The sequence below is a fragment of the Notothenia rossii genome (assembly GCF_949606895.1).
Source record: "Notothenia rossii genome assembly, chromosome: 4".
NCBI lineage: Eukaryota > Metazoa > Chordata > Actinopteri > Perciformes > Nototheniidae > Notothenia > Notothenia rossii.
The window spans coordinates 27,828,069-27,848,170 of record NC_136902.1 but is presented as its reverse complement, the minus strand read 5'-3'; the positions used below and the strand labels follow the sequence as shown (position 1 = coordinate 27,848,170).

Genomic DNA, 20,102 nt, shown 5'->3' with positions numbered 1-20,102 from the left:
AGATCTAGGCTGTCTTTCGTCCCACAAGCCATCAAACTCCTGAATAAATGATGGCTAGGACGCACTGTTTACCCAGCTGGTCTGGCCCTGTCCCCCCTATTTCGCAAATGAGGGCCTATAGGCCCCTTGTCATGTCTGCCGATATCTGGTTGTCTGTTTGTTTTAATCTGTGTCTATGTTGCCTTTGTGATGTGCTGCAACCTATTTTCTCTCGGGGACAAATAAACGAATACTACTATACACCCTCCTGCCGTTACAGCTGTAGGAATCAAATAAGGCGTATATTTGGTTCAGCACAAAGTAAAAGTACACCAAAAGTCAAATTGTGTAAAAACTTTAGTAACCTGTAGTAATATTGGAGACTTCACTATTCAACCCCCAGACTTAAAGTAAACCCTGGGCCCAGAAAATATTGTGGGCTAATACCAATGGCCATACTACATTTTTAAGGGGCTAATATTGTCTATTATTTTAGTTAGCCTACTTTAAAGAGTTTGCAAAATATCAATTCTAGTAATACATATTGACGTGTAAGTGTTTTGTCAGTATATTTGGAATCACTGGGCAAGTTAAGTCAGCCAGCCTATAACTGATCTTCAACGCGTTTCTCCTAATGTAAGTATTTTGGGCTGTTTGCGCGTTAGCTCGGGCTGGACACCGTATGTTTATAGGGGATGTTCAAAAATAAAAAGGAAAATTAAAATACTTTCATATCTTTTAAATGCAATATAGCCTACTTTTACTTTTAAGAGTATTTTACACTTTGTTTTTTGCTTACGTAAAATATCTTTGTTCTTCCATTTCTGTAGGCATCTGAGATTGTTCAAATTAGTAGTGGGGAACGCTTACAGCTGGTAAAATTAATGATTGCTTATGAAAGCTGATCCACGGAAATGCATTTGAAATACTTTTAGTAAAGTATACCTTGACTTGACGACGTCCACTGTTCCCCTCAAAGAGCAGTGTGTGTTGGAGGGCTGTAGAAAAGGTCTTCCCTTTCCACAGGTCGTTCTATCTGAACGTCCAAACACTGTGTTACGTCCCGTCCCTCTACCAAGCGGTAGTGGCTCGTGGGAAGGCCCGTAACATTAAAAAAAACACGCCAAACACAGACTTTAGTTATCGACGGGCATTTATTTTCAGCACAGCCGTAACTCACATGCATGCCTACCAGCAATAAGGAACCAAGTCTGGAGGACAGCGTAAAACAAACAAAAAAAGAAGAAGGGGGCCTGGGCCAGCCACACCATGAGCCGTAGGACCCAGACTTCCCTCCTCTACCCAAAGGTCCAAACACAGCCTACTGGGAAGGAAACAAAGCCGCGAAAAACCTATACTAATATCCTCCAGAGTTCACACAATACATACAGCATAAATATATATATCCACACAAGGTGAGAGGAAAGCCACGGTCGTAATCCCTCGGTTTCAGGACGGGAAAAGAGACCTCATCTCCTTCAGCTTCTCCTCCTTAAGTCATCCCCAGCTGAATGTCATCAGGACACCTGGGGAAGGCGGAGCCAGGGGCGGCCCAGGTGTACCTGCACAGCAGAGAGACAGAGAAAAACACACCCAGCACGTAACACCCCCACCATGAGTTAGTGATTTATTTTTGTTTTTATAAAGAAACAAAAAAAAAAATCACAACAATCGACTAAGTCGACAGACGTGCTCCACCACTCAATCCACATACCGAACCGGCTACACATCACTCAATACACACGAAGCTTAAAGTGGATTAAAGCCAGAACCATAGCCAGTGCTTCCCTTTAGATGGTGGAACACACGCTGGTGGTGATCGAATCTCCCGGAGCGGTACGACACGGAGCGGTACGACACAGAGCGCTCCACCTGACGATCAGCTCCAGTACATCTGCCCGCTGCGCGTCAGGCAAGTGTGCCAAATGAGACTCAACATTCGCCAGAGTCTGCGCAGCGATCGGGGCCTCCGAGGTGACGGGGGGGTCACTTTCAGGACTAGACAGCTCCACCACACTGGCAGTGACAGGTTTACGAACAGCCCCGGGGCTTTTCGTACCTGTTTTCCCACCCTCACGCCATGATGGAGGGTCCCTGATCGGTCCGTCCAACTCCCACTTGGACCTTACGCGGGTGACTGCAACCGCATTCACCCCCGGCTTAACGAGCACACAAATCACACAAATCATTCCCCAAGACCAGATCTACTCCCTCAATAGGAAAACATGACCGAACGCCGACAATCACCGGCCCTGTAACTAGATCTGACTCAAGGTGAATATAATGCAAGGGTGAACCTACATATTGCATCCCAAACCCCCTCACAAGAACACCGGAATTAACAGCAGACTCCTCCGAGAGGGGCAACACACCACTCACGATAAAAGATTGTGATGCTGCTGTATCCCTCAAAATGGTAACTGGAACCCTGTTGTTCTTCCCAAGCGAAGACACCACTCCCTGCATAAGAAATGGAGCAAACACTTCAAGTTCTGATTTAGGAGAATCCGGTTGAGGAGTATTGATAAGGGCGACCGTCTTTACAGGCTTCTTCTCATCCCGCAACGCATAACAATTCTCCACAATATGACCTCTTTTCTTACAGAAATAACACACTGGGCTATCTCTGGTTCCCCAATTCACCTCCCTCGCATCTTCCTCCACAGCTCTCGACATGCTGCCCTGTAATTGCACGTTATCGGAGCTTTCCCTGACCTTGTTGTCAAAAAACCGGGCCTGCGCGCTATCCCTCTCACCGAAGACAGACTTGTGAGTGAAGACAGACTTGTGAGCAGTGCTTGAATTGGAATAAAAAAGGTGCCAGTGCTCTAAATCAGCAACTGTTTCAAGTCAATTTATTTATACAGCCCAAAAACAAGTATTTGGCTCAAAATCATTGTATATCCTATAATGCTGGTGGGTTTGTCTCTTTACTGTATATTTTAGAAAGGCTCACTGTACTTAAACAAAATGACTCAGGTTGCCAAAAAAAGAACTGCTATTTTTATAACATTTTATAACATTTATAACATTTTTTTTTAAATATTGAGGTTAGATGCATCAATCTGGTGCACTTTGAGAGCAAAATGAAGAGATATATGGATACCTCTCAACATCCATATGAAACACAACTGTAAGCAGATTAACTTTTTCTTTATGGATATAAAATAAACTAAAGCCTGACTCCTACTGGCGGCTGGTTAAATGACTCCTCGTCCCTGAGTACACTCACCATCTTTCAGCAGGAAAGGAGAGAGGGAATCAATGGAGCTGCCAGGGAGGACACAGGGGAATCCAGACGTTGGTCTATGGGATGTAGACGTAGCACTTTGTATGGAGAACTGAGAGAGAGAGAGAGAGAGAGAGAGAGAGAGACAGAGAGAGAGAGAAACATTATATACTGTATGTGTTCATTATATCTACTATTTCAATATTATTATTATGTATTGTTACATACTCACATTGTTAAAAAAGGCTCCAGAAGGCCTTGGGGACAGCAGTATCAGGGGCTGAAGCTGGACAGGCTCTTTCATCAGCACTTCTCCTTCCCTTTGCCAGCCACGACCTCACATACTTTTCTGGATTGAACTGTCCTAGCGGTGGTCCATTGCATTTGATAAAAACCAGACTGGACAGTCGGCTGACAGAGAGAGCATTCCTTTTTGCAGTAAGGATATCATTCATGCTGCTGAATGCCCGCTCACACTCACTAGTGGAGACAGCGATGGTTCGGACTGCTTTTAGTAGAGGCTCCATGGCAGCAGGCGTACGGGATGCCCTGATTTCCTTGTATTCACGAAAGCCCTGAACAGTCTCTCTTCTGTCCACTTTCAGCAGTTCGCACAAACGTAGCACCTCTGCGTCCCCATACTGTATGTCTAACTCCTCTTCAGGCCAACTACCAGGATGGAGAACTTTTATGTCATGTATTAGCTGATTGTCCCGGGCCTCCCGGCCATGTAATGGGCTTTCTCTTGTGCTGACATGAGAGGAGGTTGTGGAAGTCATTCTGTGTCTCAGATTCTCTACCATACTGCGGAAAAACTGACCTGCATGAATCTGTACAAGCCTGCCATTCTCATGCAGGGCAACACCCTTGAAATATTTCTCAGCTAGAGCTCTATGAACTGTAGTCATATGTGGGCCAGGCATGGAGACCATGGATTCAAAAACTCGTATTTCTTGAGTTAGGAGCCTATCTGCTGTAGGCAGTGTCATCTCTCTTTTTTGGAGTTGCCGAGAGAGGTCGCTGAGCTCTGTGAGCGCATCATACATCAGTCCCAGATTGCTGACAAACGGTGCAGATGTGAGCACATCATCAAGGCCCTTGTACTTTGCTCTGTCTCTGGAATCCCTGCTCATGTCGTTTGCAGCATTTGAAAAGTGATCATGAAGCACTCTGTAGTTTTCCCAGACTGCTCTGACGCTCCTTTCACTTGAAGCTACCCAGCGGATGGACAAAACACGCCCGATCACCAGGAGACGCTGTCCGACTGCTTGTGAGTAGAGTAAAGTTGGAACGATATTGGCAGATTCGGATTTCACGGATCAATAACTCATGAACAAAACGTTGTACACACACAAATTACGTCTCATAAGTACCGTGGTAAGGTTGACAACGAACTACAATCACATTTTGATCCAAAAAAGCCAATACATGCTGTCCTCCAAACTGGACACATTCAATTGGTCTCTATCTGCAGCCGGAGAAGAAACGAGTGCTCAGGGACCGTCTGCAAAGTGCAACTCCGAAAAAAGAGAATACAATAATATTCAATAACGTTACTAGTGTACAGTATATTTCTACCAAACTCACTACACACATCAATAGTCTCCTGGTGGTCATACTACAGCAGAGAGTTTGGAAGAATATGGTTTTGATTAATTTAGGTGAATATTTATAATGTAAAATCTTCAATAAATATGGCATCATCTTCAATAACGTTCCTAGTGTACAGTATATTTCTCCCAAACTCACTACACATATCAATAGTGTCCTGTTGGTCATACTACAGCAGAGAGTTTGGAAGAATGTGCTTTTGATTAATTTTGGTGAATAATTATCATGTAAAATCTTCAATAAATATGGCATCATCTTCAATAACGTTACTATTATACAGTATATTTCTCCCAAACTCACTACACACATCAATAGTCTCCTGGTGGTCATACTACAGCAGAGAGTTTGGAAGAATATGGTTTTGATTAATTTTGGTGAATATTTATAATGTAAAATCTTCAATAAATATGGCATCATCTTCAATAACGTTACTATTATACAGTATATTTCTACCAAACTCACTACACACATCAATAGTCTCCTGGTGGTCATACTACAGCAGAGAGTTTGGAAGAATATGGTTTTGATTAATTTAGGTGAATATTTATAATGTAAAATCTTCAATAAATATGGCATCATCTTCAATAACGTTACTAGTGTACAGTATATTTCTCCCAAACTCACTACACATATCAGTAGTGTCCTGTTGGTCATACTACAGCAGAGAGTTTGGAAGAATGTGCTTTTGATTAATTTTGGTGAATAATTATAATGTAAAATATTCAATAAATATGGCATCATCTTCAATAACGTTACTATTATACAGTATATTTCTCCCAAACTCACTACACACATCAATAGTCTCCTGGTGGTCATACTACAGCAGAGAGTTTGGAAGAATATGGTTTTGATTAATTTTGGTGAATATTTATAATGTAAAATCTTCAATAAATATGGCATCATCTTCAATAACGTTACTATTATACAGTATATTTCTACCAAACTCACTACACACATCAATAGTGTCCTGTTGGTCATACTACAGCAGAGAGTTTGGAAGAATGTTCTTTTGATTAATTTTGGTGAATAATTATAATGTAAAATATTCAATAAATATGGCATCATCTTCAATAACGTTACTATTATACAGTATATTTCTACCAAACTCACTACACACATCAATAGTCTCCTGGTGGTCATACTACAGCAGAGAGTTTGGAAGAATATGGTTTTGATTAATTTTGGTGAATATTTATAATGTAAAATCTTCAATAAATATGGCATCATCTTCAATAACGTTACTATTATACAGTATATTTCTACCAAACTCACTACACACATCAATAGTCTCCTGGTGGTCATACTACAGCAGAGAGTTTGGAAGAATATGGTTTTGATTAATTTAGGTGAATATTTATAATGTAAAATCTTCAATAAATATGGCATCATCTTCAATAACGTTACTAGTGTACAGTATATTTCTCCCAAACTCACTACACATATCAGTAGTGTCCTGTTGGTCATACTACAGCAGAGAGTTTGGAAGAATGTGCTTTTGATTAATTTTGGTGAATAATTATAATGTAAAATATTCAATAAATATGGCATCATCTTCAATAACGTTACTATTATACAGTATATTTCTCCCAAACTCACTACACACATCAATAGTGTCCTGGTGGTCATACTACAGCAGAGAGTTTGGAAGAATATGGTTTTGATTAATTTTGGTGAATATTTATAATGTAAAATCTTCAATAAATATGGCATCATCTTCAATAACGTTACTATTATACAGTATATTTCTACCAAACTCACTACACACATCAATAGTGTCCTGTTGGTCATACTACAGCAGAGAGTTTGGAAGAATGTGCTTTTGATTAATTTTGGTGAATAATTATAATGTAAAATATTCAATAAATATGGCATCATCTTCAATAACGTTACTATTATACAGTATATTTCTACCAAACTCACTACACACATCAATAGTGTCCTGTTGGTCATACTACAGCAAAGAGTTTGGAAGAATGTTCTTTTGATTAATTTTGGTGAATAATTATAATGTAAAATATTCAATAAATATGGCATCATCTTCAATAACGTTACTATTATACAGTATATTTCTACCAAACTCACTACACACATCAATAGTCTCCTGGTGGTCATACTACAGCAGAGAGTTTGGAAGAATATGGTTTTGATTAATTTAGGTGAATATTTATAATGTAAAATCTTCAATAAATATGGCATCATCTTCAATAACGTTACTAGTGTACAGTATATTTCTCCCAAACTCACTACACATATCAGTAGTGTCCTGTTGGTCATACTACAGCAGAGAGTTTGGAAGAATGTGCTTTTGATTAATTTTGGTGAATATTTATAATGTAAAATCTTCAATAAATATGGCATCATCTTCAATAACGTTACTATTATACAGTATATTTCTCCCAAACTCACTACACATATCAATAGTCTCCTGGTGGTCATACTACAGCAGAGAGTTTGGAAGAATATGGTTTTGATTAATTTTGGTGAATATTTATAATGTAAAATCTTCAATAAATATGGCATCATCTTCAATAACGTTACTATTATACAGTATATTTCTACCAAACTCACTACACACATCAATAGTGTCCTGTTGGTCATACTACAGCAGAGAGTTTGGAAGAATGTGCTTTTGATTAATTTTGGTGAATAATTATAATGTAAAATATTCAATAAATATGGTATCATCTTCAATAACGTTACTATTATACAGTATATTTCTACCAAACTCACTACACACATCAATAGTGTCCTGTTGGTCATACTACAGCAGAGAGTTTGGAAGAATGTTCTTTTGATTAATTTTGGTGAATAATTATAATGTAAAATATTCAATAAATATGGCATCATCTTCAATAACGTTACTATTATACAGTATATTTCTACCAAACTCACTACACACATCAATAGTGTCCTGTTGGTCATACTACAGCAGAGAGTTTGGAAGAATGTTCTTTTGATTAATTTTGGTGAATATTTATAATGTAAAATCTTCAATAAATATGGCATCATCTTCAATAACGTTACTATTATACACTATATTTCTCCCAAACTCACTACACACATCAATAGTCTCCTGGTGGTCATACTACAGCAGAGAGTTTGGAAGAATATGGTTTTGATTAATTTTGGTGAATATTTATAATGTAAAATCTTCAATAAATATGGCATCATCTTCAATAACGTTACTATTATACAGTATATTTCTACCAAACTCACTACACACATCAATAGTGTCCTGTTGGTCATACTACAGCAGAGAGTTTGGAAGAATGTGCTTTTGATTAATTTTGGTGAATAATTATAATGTAAAATATTCAATAAATATGGCATCATCTTCAATAACGTTACTATTATACAGTATATTTCTACCAAACTCACTACACACATCAATAGTGTCCTGTTGGTCATACTACAGCAGAGAGTTTGGAAGAATGTTCTTTTGATTAATTTTGGTGAATAATTATAATGTAAAATATTCAATAAATATGGCATCATCTTCAATAACGTTACTATTATACAATATATTTCTACCAAACTCACTACACACATCAATAGTGTCCTGTTGGTCATACTACAGCAGAGAGTTTGGAAGAATGTTCTTTTGATTAATTTTGGTGAATATTTATAATGTAAAATCTTCAATAAATATGGCATCATCTTCAATAACGTTACTATTATACACTATATTTCTACCAAACTCACTACACACATCAATAGTCTTCTGGTGGTCATACTACAGCAGAGAGTTGATGAAATGCTGGACACCAGAGAGCATTCTGTGTCAGACCCCCCTCGAACCTTGTGTCTTCTTCAGATGAGTCCTGAAGCTCGCTGGCAGAAGAAGGCTACAAGATTATTTCTGAAGTCTCTTCTGCACTGACATGCTTCTTCATTTTAGTTCCTATTCTCTTTGCTCCAGGTCTTTCTCCTTCTCTGCTCACTAATGAAATAAGCCCTTGGTCAAACTGCATGTTTCTATTTGGCAGCCAGGTGCATAAACACACTAACAGTTGTAATCAAGCAGCTCTTCAAAGACACATCAAACACATCCCTCAAAAGATGGCCTTTTTTTACCCATGAAATGATCCGTGCATGCTTACAGATTCTCACAGACACACAGACACACAGGGAGAGGGAGGAGAGGTGTGTGCTGGTTGTGCACAGGCCTAAAAAATAGTTGTTCTATCACCTGAGAGAGCACCAGGTCACATGCTGCAGGACCTGCTGGTCTGCTGCTGGAAATGACACACACACACACACACACACACACACACATACATACACACACACACCACTCTCGGGGCCCCCTGTTAGTCACACGGTTCCATAATATAACTGGCAAAAATGTAAGAATTTCATGCATCGGACTACAGTGGGAAAATGGTTTAATCTGTTGGAATAGAGTAGAAATATCAAATATCACTACTTTTCTTCTAAATGAAATGCTGACATTACAAAATGCATGGTTTTATATTGCAATGGCAGTGAGATCAAAAAATGTGGTTTGAATGGAAGTCAATGAGGCATTTTTGAGAGAAATGAAATAATTCAAATAATGAAACAGGCGTTTAAAGGGTTAAAATCCTGGAAATTATTGAATGTTGATGTATGATAATTTAATTGCAGTTTTTATGGGCGTGTACATTTTTGCCAGGAAGGGGTCCAGAGGGTGCAAAATGCATCACGAGAGTATACAAAACATGTAAGAGTAAACGACATTGGATTTCAAAAATGTTACTCAAAAGAAGACTTCTTGCAAAAATCCATGCCAAAAGCTGTAACACAGCTGAAATGATCACCAAATCCAAAAAAAAAGTCAGGAAAAATGTAAAAAAATGCCCAAGGAGGGCACAAGGGTTAAGAAAGTTCTAGCTAAACAAGGGTATAAAAGTAAGTAATAAATATATACAAAAAACACAATCAACAAGAAACATGATTTGGACATTAGTGCAAGTACTTCTTAGTGCAGTGCAAGAAATTAGGACTAGGATTTAGGACTAGAAATGAAGCCGAATCGTGAAAACATCTTCAGGTGCAGATGATGTACACAATAATCAGGGCCGCCCCTGGCCAACTTGAGGCCCCAAGCGAGATTGTGTGATGGCCCCCCCCCAAAAAAATGTTGGGACACCAAGTAGTTTGGAAAAAAAATTGTATCATTAACAACACAGTAACATATGTATACAGTCAGGTCAATGTGCATGTATGTCTTTCAGTATGCATTTACAAGTGAACACGTCTGCATTTCCTGGATGCAAAGTCATCAACAAGGTCATCGTATGACAGCTGCTGTGCCAACTGTGCGTTGATGCTTATGATAGCCAGGCCACCTAAGCGTTCTTGTGCCATTGACAACCGGAGGTATGTCTTCATAAGCTTGAGTTTTAAAAGCTTCTCTCAGCAGACGCAACTGTAACAGGAAGAGTTACTGCAATGCGGAGGGCAATCCAAAGATTTGGGTACAGTTCCTGTAACTCTTTTTCATGGAGAAATGACAACATCTCCAGAGCAGATTTTGGTAGTGGCAGCTTTGGGGATCAACTGGTTGTGCACTAGTGACAGTGCTTGATACCTCACTGATTGATGGATCTTGTAATGTGCTGGGTGCTGCTGCGTCTGCAACTGTTGAGCCGCTGGTTGACGGGCCTGGCAGAGTATTGGTGGGTGCTACTGGGTCTGTACCTGAGCCGCTGGATGACGGGCCTGGCGGAGTGTTGGTTGCTGCTGGGTCTGTATCAGAGCCGCTGGTTAATGGGCCTGGCGGAGTGTTGGTTGCTGCTGGGTCTGTATCAGAGCCGCTGGTTAATGGGCCTGGCGGAGTGTTGGTTGCTGCTGGGTCTGAGGTGATGCTGGTTGATGGTGGGGTACTGGGTGCTTCCTTTGTGCCTCCCTTTTTCATAAATTTCAGCAATGACCCTGGAAATGCAGACAATAAATCCATCATTCAAGCAGACTTAAGATATGTTTTGATCTTAATAGTGCACTACAGAATGAATATAGTGAAAATACTAGCCTCAAAAAGATTAAAATATATTTAATGCAAATGAACTACTTCTACTACTACTAATAATAATCCTAATCCTAATCAATTCAATAATATAAATACTATATTATTATAATATCGTTTTAATATAGTCAAGACAAAACATGCTTATTACATGCTCAAAAACTGATATTTCTTAAATCTGTATTCAAATGTAGCAATGTATCAACAACTACACAGCTACAAACACATTTCTATCAGTATTTATCTGTGTTGTGGTTGACATGATGATGACAGTTAGGAATTAAGGGGAGGGGCTGAGCATCACCATGAAATGTGCAAATTGACATAAAAATAAAATAAAAGGGGAAAAATGCTCCATGTTTTTCAGGCTGTAAACTTTAACTGTTATGTAAGCCAAGTAGACAGTGTATCACTCTTCCTCCTGTACATTAGCAGATAAAAGGCATCACATACTTGAATGAATGGTAAATAAAGAATGCTGGAAATAACTGCATCTCCATTAGCCTGCTATGCAGAGACTGCCTTCTTCATGTCGTGAATTGCAGCTGATGTGTTTAATATGGCAAAAGTTTGAAATTTGACTCATAATACAACATTAGCAAGTTTGGAAATAACCCACCTTCGAGTGATGCTCTAGTCTCTTCATGTTTAGTTTTTTTTTTCCTCTTGCTTGCGCCGGAATCATACCGTCTTTTTGCCGACATCTCTTCACCTGCTGCAATGATGATGGCGATTAATTGCAACGGTGTCGGGTTACAGACAGGCTCCCCTGTCACCCGCGCGTCAGCTGGGGTGGTGCGCACAGTTGCCGACTTGCTCCCATTTTCACCTTGTGTGTCGGGTGTCGGGGTGGGAGTGCTAGTGGAGCGGTGCCGCGGAGCGGAGCAGCGGAACCTCGCGGCTGAACTGCGCGGAAAACGCGGAGAGCTGAGGCCCTCTGGGCGGGGCCCCCTCGGCAAGGCGGGGCCCCATGCAGCCTGCGTGATTGGCCTGTAGGGAGGGGCGGCCCTGACAATAATATACTTTACTTTTTATTTCCCCTAAAGATCAGCTGCCACACCTAAAAAGAAAAAAAATTGGTCCATGGCAAAAGGGTGAAAAGTTTAAACCAATCAAATGAAGGATGCATATAGAGCAATCAAGCCTCCAGCCAATCACTTGCAAGTTTCAATGAAGCATGCATGGATCATGCCGATTTTCAGTGCTTACAGCAAACTATGAGGATAGACATTTTTGAAAATGTATGCTACTGAAACAGACGACACATTTGGCCTAAATATAACACTTTCGGTACTTAATGCGCTGGGACTTCTTTGAAAACATTCCTCCACTCCTGTTCCAAGGTTATATGTAAGTATTCATTTATTTTATTGTCTTTTCATTGAAGTTACTAACAGTCATTTAAGCTATGCTTATATACAGGGCTGCACATAACTGGTGCGCATGCGCACCCCCGCCAACCCAGGTATATTAACGGCCGCCAAAGTATAATTCGCAAGCTATTTAGGTTTAATTGTTTTAATCCATCCACGAGCACCACGGCATCTGGATCCCTCGCTCTACCCCTCGCTATCGCGTGAAAGGTCTGCTTTATGCGCTCCGCACAGTAACCCTGCTGCGTGCTCACTAGCGCACCTCCCCCCCTCGTTCATAAGTGAAGTACCCCTGAAAAGGTCCGGTTTATTTCATTTTAAGGATGCGCACCAAGCAACATCTCCAGGTGCTCCTTTGAGAACCAGGGCAAAAAAGTTATGTGCACCCCTGTTTATATACCTTTTTAGACAATTACGTTTGAGCTCATCTTGTTAGTATTTGATCAACTGAAATGTTACTGAATTAAAACTACAAACAAATGTTATTTGTTCCTGTGATGTAATATTACACATATTAAAATGACAGATGAGTAGTTTTGCAAACCAAAAAAAACAACAACGTAAACAAAGTTTACTTCAGACTCTTTTTATATTGAGAAAAAAGTATTTAGCTTTGCCTGTCCTCCTTTTCCTAGGTTAGAGGCAATTCAAAAATAATGGGAAGAGTTAAAAAAGGAAACAGGGCCCAGAGGAAGGACTTATGGGCAATGGCTGGTGGAATGGAAGCTTTGGTCCGAGCAATGAAGAGTGTTCACATTACCAAAAGAGATACAGGACATTCTTCATATATTTGGTCGGAACTCGCTATAATCCTTTTTGGTCATGATGATAAGAAAAACCGTCATTGGCTGTGGGTTGTATGGACCAACAATCGAAAAGGATTGAGGGATTTGATCTATAAACGCCAAAAATCATTAGAGCAGAAGGAAGTTCAGGTAATGGAGGTAAATCAAAACGAGAGAGATGTTGGAGGGGCATGTTCTGAAGACTGTCTTACAAAGGACTTGCCTCTGAGCATGATTCAGAATAAGGTAACAGATGAGGACACAGACAAGAATGAAGCAGAAGACAAACAACAAAGGATGTCTTCTCAGAGTGGAATTGAAGTAGATGACCAGTTATCAGATGAGGACATAGAAATCAATGAGGCAGAAGACAAACAACAAAGGATGTCTTCTCAGAGTGGACTTGAAGTAGATGACCAGTTATCAGATGAGGACATAGAAATCAATGAGGCAGAAGATAAACAACAAAGGATGTCTTCTCAGAGTGGACTTGAAGTAGATGACCAGTTATCAGATGAGGACATAGAAATCAATGAGGCAGAAACTGAAGAACAGAATTTACAAAGAGGAGCACAAGATGACAATAAAAACACAGGCATCAAAACACATTGGCGGAAGTTGCCAGTAGTATCTAAAAGGTTCAGAATAACAGTAAATCGAAAGAAATGGCAAAAGATTGTTCCATTGACGGGTTCAAACAAACTGAGGCAACCGTGGACCGACGTGTTGTACAAGAGTTTTCGAGAGAAAAATCCCTGTTGTACACTTGCCTTCAAGAGTCACCACATAAAAACTCCTAACAGCAGGAAAATTAAAAGTCCGTACTTAAACATCTGTGCAGTTTGTACATTCCCTTCCTGCAGGGCCAAATTCTTCTTTAAAATCCAAAATGAGCCAGTGAAAGACACCCTTGTTAAAATATCTGTGCTGCAAAGAGGGGAAATGGCACACAAAGCAAATGAGAAAAAATTCCGACCAGCAGCAAACAGAAGAAGAGGCAGAATTGCAAGAGCCCTGCATAAAGGAGTGAGTCAAGTATTTTACAGTAAACTTAAAAAAACACCTGTTGCTGAACTGATTTCAGGAAACATAACCCGCAGTCTGAACAAAAATGTTCTCAAAGTGATACGTTCAGAAGTAAGAAGAGGTAAAAGAATCCATGAGGATGTTTTCATTGAGATGTACCTCACACAAATTATCATTAAGGAATGTGACTCAAGTGATCGCAGGATGCCTGGGTACATACAGCATTTTCAAGTTGACCCATTTGGAATACATATGTATTCTGAAACCGGAGTAAACATAGTTGTGCAACACCTGAGAAAGAAGACACCGCTCACCCTATATCTAGATGCTACAGGTAATGTTGTATCCAAAGTTCCAGGTCAGACCAAAAGAGTGCTTTATTACTGCCTGGCTCTTCCTGGAGGTGGTCAGCAAGTACCTCCCCTCCCAGTCTGTGAAATGCTGACAAATGAACACTCCATACCACCAATCACATTCTGGCTAATGCAGTTCCTCCGCAAACTGTCACAGTACACTAAAATAAAAGTACATCAGGTAGAAACAGACTACAGCTGGGCCCTGCTCCAAAGTGTTCTCCTTTCTTTTAACAAGGAGAGCATTGTCAGTTACTTGGACAGGGCTTTCGCTATCTGTTCAAAGCTGAAGTCATGGAAGGAAATCCGAATGTTGACAGTGCTACACATTTGCTCTGCACACGTGCTGAAAGCTGTAGCACAGTCAATTGGGAGAAAAACTGCAGACAAGGGTTTGAAGGAATTTGCAACATTTGCATTTGCCAGGTTGCAAAATGCTACTTCAATGACCACAGCACTAAAAATCTTCCGCTCGCTGTGCACTGTGTTAATTGGAAAGCACAATTCCAATACTGTCCTGATCCATTTGAAGGCCATGAAAGACTTCATAAAAGAATGCAGGATTCCCGACATGGAAGAGGGAAACAAGTTAGGAGACAGCCCCTTAACTCAGGAGGAATTTGATGAAGAAAGAAGAAATGCCCACACAATTGTTGGCAGATCTCCCTTCACATATGAGTTTAGGAAGGTCATGGAGGAGGTTCAGGGAGAGCTTGAAAAAGAGGAGGTCGAAACCCCACAGGATGAAAATCCATACTTTTGCCCAGGCATTGTTGATGATCTTTTTGACAACTATCTAGGGATTTTTCCCCTTTGGAGTGGGCTGCTGTTGGGGAATTTGAAAAGATATGCAACTGACACAGAGGAAGACACATTTGGCCAAAGTAAAACAAGGGACACAAACTGCCATGTGGAGAGATGGTTTGGAATAGTCAAACATTCTATTCTAAAAAAGCAGAGACGACTGAGGCCAGCGACATACATCAGAAAAATGTATGGCTCTCTACAGGGGAGGTACAGAGAACACATAATGGCACATCACTTATCTGAGCAGTTACTCCTCAAAACATTGCTACCAAGAGACATCAGTCAATCCAAGGAAGGTTGGGCAAAGAGAGATGGAGTAAAGCCTCGCACTGCCAGCTCCAAATATTACACCACTCCAGACATTCTTCCAGTTCCAAAAAGAGCAAAGTTAACTGTGAACACTGGCGAAGATATTCAGAGCAGCACAGATGTGAAGAACAGCAGCAATGACCCCACAAGTAAAGGATCCAAGCCTGCAACAGAGGTATTGTTTTTCTATATTAAAATGTATGCTTTAAACAGATACAAATTAATTTGACAAGTAAGCAATTCTTCGAGCTATAAAAACAATGTTAAGAAAGCATTAAAAACGTTTTAGCATGAGGCAATCTTTCATAGAAAACGTACAAAATCTAAAATAATGAAATGTAAGGAAAGTATAATGTGCATTAAAAGTATTTAAAATTGAATTAATGGCAAATGCTGTACGAAGTTATTATGATACCATTGTTCATTTCATTTTAGGTTGATGCCCTTTGGACATGCAAACCAACTGAAGTTGTTGTGGCTGTTGTAAGACATGCTGAAGAGAAGCATAATTTCACCCTGAGGCACAGAGAATTTCAGAGTTTGAGACCTGATGAACTCATCATAGGCGAGGCAAGTATTTATTAAAACTTATGCTGTACCGGACTGCTCATCTCACATAAGCCATATGTTAATGATTCAATTGTTGACAAAAAGTATGTAATTTGTGCTACACAAAATGATATCCAAGTAAATTGTTAGGCCAGTCCATCTTTAGATAGACCAGTTTTAGCAAAGGTTTTGCATAATTGATCCATTCTAAAATGATCTGACAATGATGTGATTAAAACCGACTTTGGCCTCTATATTAGCTGGCATTTTTGTATGATTATTTCCCCTACAATTTATCCAAAAGGTAATAGAATGTTACATTAGAGGCATCCTCAACCTGAAGGATAATGCTGGCCGTCTATACCACCTGGATCACTACACCATGGGTGTAATCCTACACGGCACACGAGAGCAGATGGCCAGGCAAGAGCTAAAAAAGGTGAGTAAAACTGATTGTTCAAAGTATTTTCATCCCTTTAGTATTGTAGGCTTGAGAAAGGAGACTGAACTGTGTCTACAGGCACCTTCCAGCGTTATTATAATCATGTATGTCGTTTTTGGAGCCATTTGTGTTGTTTTTAACGAATACATTTAGAATATAAGCTTCCCTTTTTTTCTTGTTCCTGTTGAGAAAAATAATAAATTAATACTGTGTAAATGAAATTATTGTTTTGCACCTGTATATTATAGAAAATAACACTTGTGTTTACATATTCCCTAATTTTTTCAGGTCACATTTGATCTATATGATGGAGCCATTGGATTTGTCAATATAAGAAATGTGCACTGGAAGTTTGTGGTGAGTATACAGCTATACTGTAGCTGCTTTTACAGCATGTATGTTTTTTTTACAGCATGCATTATTTTTTTGTAATACATTACTCATATACTGTGACAGAGTTAAGACTAAAATGTGTATCTCATGCAGCCCCATTTTGGAAATGCATCTTTGCCTCATGATTGATTTAAAAATGCTTCTTTTAGTTTTAATTTCTTCAAGTTCTTCATCTATATCATAGGGAAACAATATAAAATGTAGTCCAAAATAAGTACTCATTCAACCATTTGTCATTGGTGGTCGCTACTTCTCCACTAAAGATTTGAGTCTTCTGACCCCAAATTGTGCAACTTTCTTTCATCTGATCTGACATCTTTAATTATTTCAATACTTTTAAGTCTTTAAATATACACATTTAAAATGGGTAGTTATTATTTTAGTATTACTTTTAATAGCTTTTCTAAAAAGTTGAAGGGATTTTAATAATATGAATCTATTAGTTAACTTTGTTTTTCATTTTTGAAGAAAAGCTGATACATTATTGTTACTGCTGACATATTGAAAAAGGTTTGGTTTAATTATACGGTATGCTACTTTTTAAAACAGTACCTCCATGCCCTTTCAAACCACATTTATGTGGTTGATCCTCTGCAAGGGTCAAATGAAGTTGAGGACTCCAGAAAGGCTGGTTACAAATTTGGGTAATATAAAATAATACTACAGGAAATACATTGGTTAAACGCACATTTGGTAAAGGCAAAGAGCAAGCGCAAATGTAAAAAATGTTCCTATTGTTCTATAGAGAGTATTTCAAGATGCGCCGGAACAGACTGGGAAAAGAGGACTGGGTGAGCATTAAATGGCAGCCTGGAAAGATAACCCACACCTTCCAGAAAGATGCCACCAGTTGTGGATCCTTTGTCATGCAGGTGATTCAATGCAACATGTTGTGTTCATTAATAATAAAGCATTTTATTTTAAAGGGAAATTCAAACACACGTCATAACGTCATGTTATTTTTACCATCTGTCCAGATGGCCAAGATGACAGTGAAGGAATTTCCGAAAATACCACAGACGTTTCACATCAACTCATCAAAACAATCTCTTCAAAATCTACGAAGAGACATGGCAGAAGAAATTCTCAAAGGATCAGGTATTAGCCAAAAATATGAAATGAATATATGGATCCCTTCCTGTAAATTGAACAGTAATACACCTGTTATTTTTTCAGTTTCAAAGGATGACTTCTGTTCCTTCTGTGGAATTGAGGACCTGCCCACAACTGCTGTTGATGCTGTTTGGGTGAGAATAAATGATGAATTGTTTTGAAACTCCAGAAGATAATCTGAATAATAGATAATATGTAGATCATCTGGAGTTAGATTTCAGGAATAACATAAAAGTAATGACATTTTGTATATTTTTATGCATTACAGGTTTCCTTTTGTTTTTCTTATAATTTGTTAAAGTTTTAGCACAGTACAGAGAAACCTGAATAACAACAAGTATTTATATTAAAAAAAAAAGTATAATCTCTATAAAATATAAATGAATATGCCTGCTTTACAAGTGTCCTAAACTTGACATTTTCTTAATATCTTTCTTGTATTTATCCCCATGTAGATTCATTGTGAAACTTGTGGAAGATGGTTTCACACGCAGTGCCTCGGAATGACTGCTGCACTAATACCAAAAAAAGATACCCCGTGGTATTGTGTGTTGTGTATCATCCCTAACTAAAGAGGCTATGTAAGAGTTTGTGTAACTTTTACCAGAGGTACCAGGATTTGGGGAGGTAAGGCTTGTAGTTAGAACTACCACAATAGAACTAGTGCGCTTATAAACGGCATGTGGGGGGAAATCCAGCCCAGCCAGTGATTTCAATTCGGCAAAATGAAAGCTGAATTTTGTACAAAACAAACAAAAATCCAGAAAAAAGCTTTGCTAAAGATTTTGGGCAACTGAAGTAATGATTAATAATCACCTGTCCATAGTTTTAAATTTTTATATTCTTAATTAAGATGTTAAATATATTTTCCTTTACAGATTAAATTAGTCACAGATGTTCATGATGTTTTCCATGTCAGACATTACATTGTAGATTTGTTCATTAATATTGTACAGTAAGATAGGTGAAAAGCCTGAAATGTTTTTTTTTTCAATTTTAACTTTATTTTACTGTTTCATAGCTAATGAACAAGTTGTTTCATGTCTTAATTTATATATACAATGTGTAACATATATATGTATATATCAATGTGTGTGATGTCTAGTTTATTGATGATTAAAAGACTGTTCTACTTTTGATGGATCTTGCTTTGATGTAGGTGATACCATGTATATATTCAGTCTGTAAGTTAATTAATGAAAGAACAATAAAACAGTGCAATGGTTATGAATAAATAGGAGATCTTCTTTTGAGTTAAATTTCAATAGCTTCTGGTTAAAATTAAGGGGTCTCCTGTTTGACAGTAACTTATACTTAACAATACACTTTATTTTTAAAATAACATAACGACCATTAAAATACGTTTTCAAATACACTTTTGTAGTGTAGCAAGTTAGAGACCATTAATGTCTGAGGTGAGTTTGGTAGCACTCCACTGTATAATAGTGAAGATATTGAAGATTATATTATATTTATTGAAGATTTTACATTATAAATATTCACCAAAATTAATCAAAAGCACATTCTTCCAAACTCTCTGCTGTAGTATGACCAACAGGACACTATTGATGTGTGTAGTGAGTTTGGGAGAAATATAGTGTATAATAGTAACGTTATTGAAGATGATGCCATATTTATTGAAGATTTTACATTATAAATATTCACCAAAATTAATCAAAAGCACATTCTCCCAAACTCTCTGCTGTAGTATGACCAACAGGACACTATTGATATGTGTAGTGAGTTTGGGAGAAATATACTGTATAATAGTAACGTTATTGAAGATGATGCCATATTTATTGAAGATTTTACATTATAAATATTCACCAAAATTAATCAAAAGCACATTCTTCCAAACTCTCTGCTGTAGTATGACCAACAGGACACTATTGATGTGTGTAGTGATTTTGGGAGAAATATACTGTATAATAGTAACGTTATTGAAGATGATGCCATATTTATTGGAGATTTTACATTATAAATATTCACCAAAATTAATCAAAAGCACATTCTTCCAAACTCTCTGCTGTAGTATGACCAACAGGACACTATTGATGTGTGTAGTGAGTTTGGGAGAAATATAGTGTATAATAGTAACGTTATTGAAGATGATGCCATATTTATTG

General features: G+C 38.4%; 1 protein-coding gene and 1 long non-coding RNA gene across 5 annotated transcripts; one reads left to right on the top strand and one right to left on the bottom strand.

Annotated features, from left to right (window-relative positions):
- Positions 1-9,478: 9,478 nt before the first annotated feature.
- LOC307036670 lies at positions 9,479-11,919 on the bottom strand. The gene is made up of 2 exons (XR_013807412.1): positions 11,446-11,919; positions 9,479-10,735 (listed from the first exon to the last, which is right to left on the bottom strand). It is a non-coding gene; the product is annotated as an uncharacterized lncRNA (long non-coding RNA).
- A 176-nt stretch (positions 11,920-12,095) lies between these two features.
- LOC307036667 (uncharacterized protein) lies at positions 12,096-18,411 on the top strand. 4 transcript variants are annotated; one of them, XM_079677195.1, is made up of 8 exons: positions 14,155-15,654; positions 15,915-16,049; positions 16,333-16,467; positions 16,759-16,827; positions 17,413-17,507; positions 17,609-17,735; positions 17,841-17,961; positions 18,040-18,411. In XM_079677195.1, exons 1-8 carry the CDS (start codon positions 14,164-14,166, stop codon positions 18,135-18,137), a joined length of 2,271 nt encoding a protein of 756 aa, XP_079533321.1. In that variant the 5' UTR covers positions 14,155-14,163; the 3' UTR covers positions 18,138-18,411. The 4 variants fall into 4 exon arrangements, with proteins under 4 accessions (XP_079533318.1, XP_079533319.1, XP_079533321.1 ...); XM_079677193.1 differs by having other exon boundaries at positions 14,151-15,654; positions 17,609-17,961; XM_079677194.1 differs by having other exon boundaries at positions 17,841-18,411.
- The last annotated feature ends 1,691 nt before the right edge of the window (positions 18,412-20,102 follow it).

Bases quoted from the DNA above. Each gene is read 5' to 3' on its own strand.
- LOC307036667 (XM_079677192.1), top strand. From the start codon at position 12,856: ATGGGAAGAGTTAAAAAAGGAAACAGGGCCCAGAGGAAGGACTTATGG. The intron at 16,468-16,758 runs GTGAGTAAAACT...TAATTTTTTCAG, and splicing joins CCAGGCAAGAGCTAAAAAAG to GTCACATTTGATCTATATGA. The intron at 16,828-17,412 runs GTGAGTATACAG...TTTTTAAAACAG, and splicing joins ATGTGCACTGGAAGTTTGTG to TACCTCCATGCCCTTTCAAA.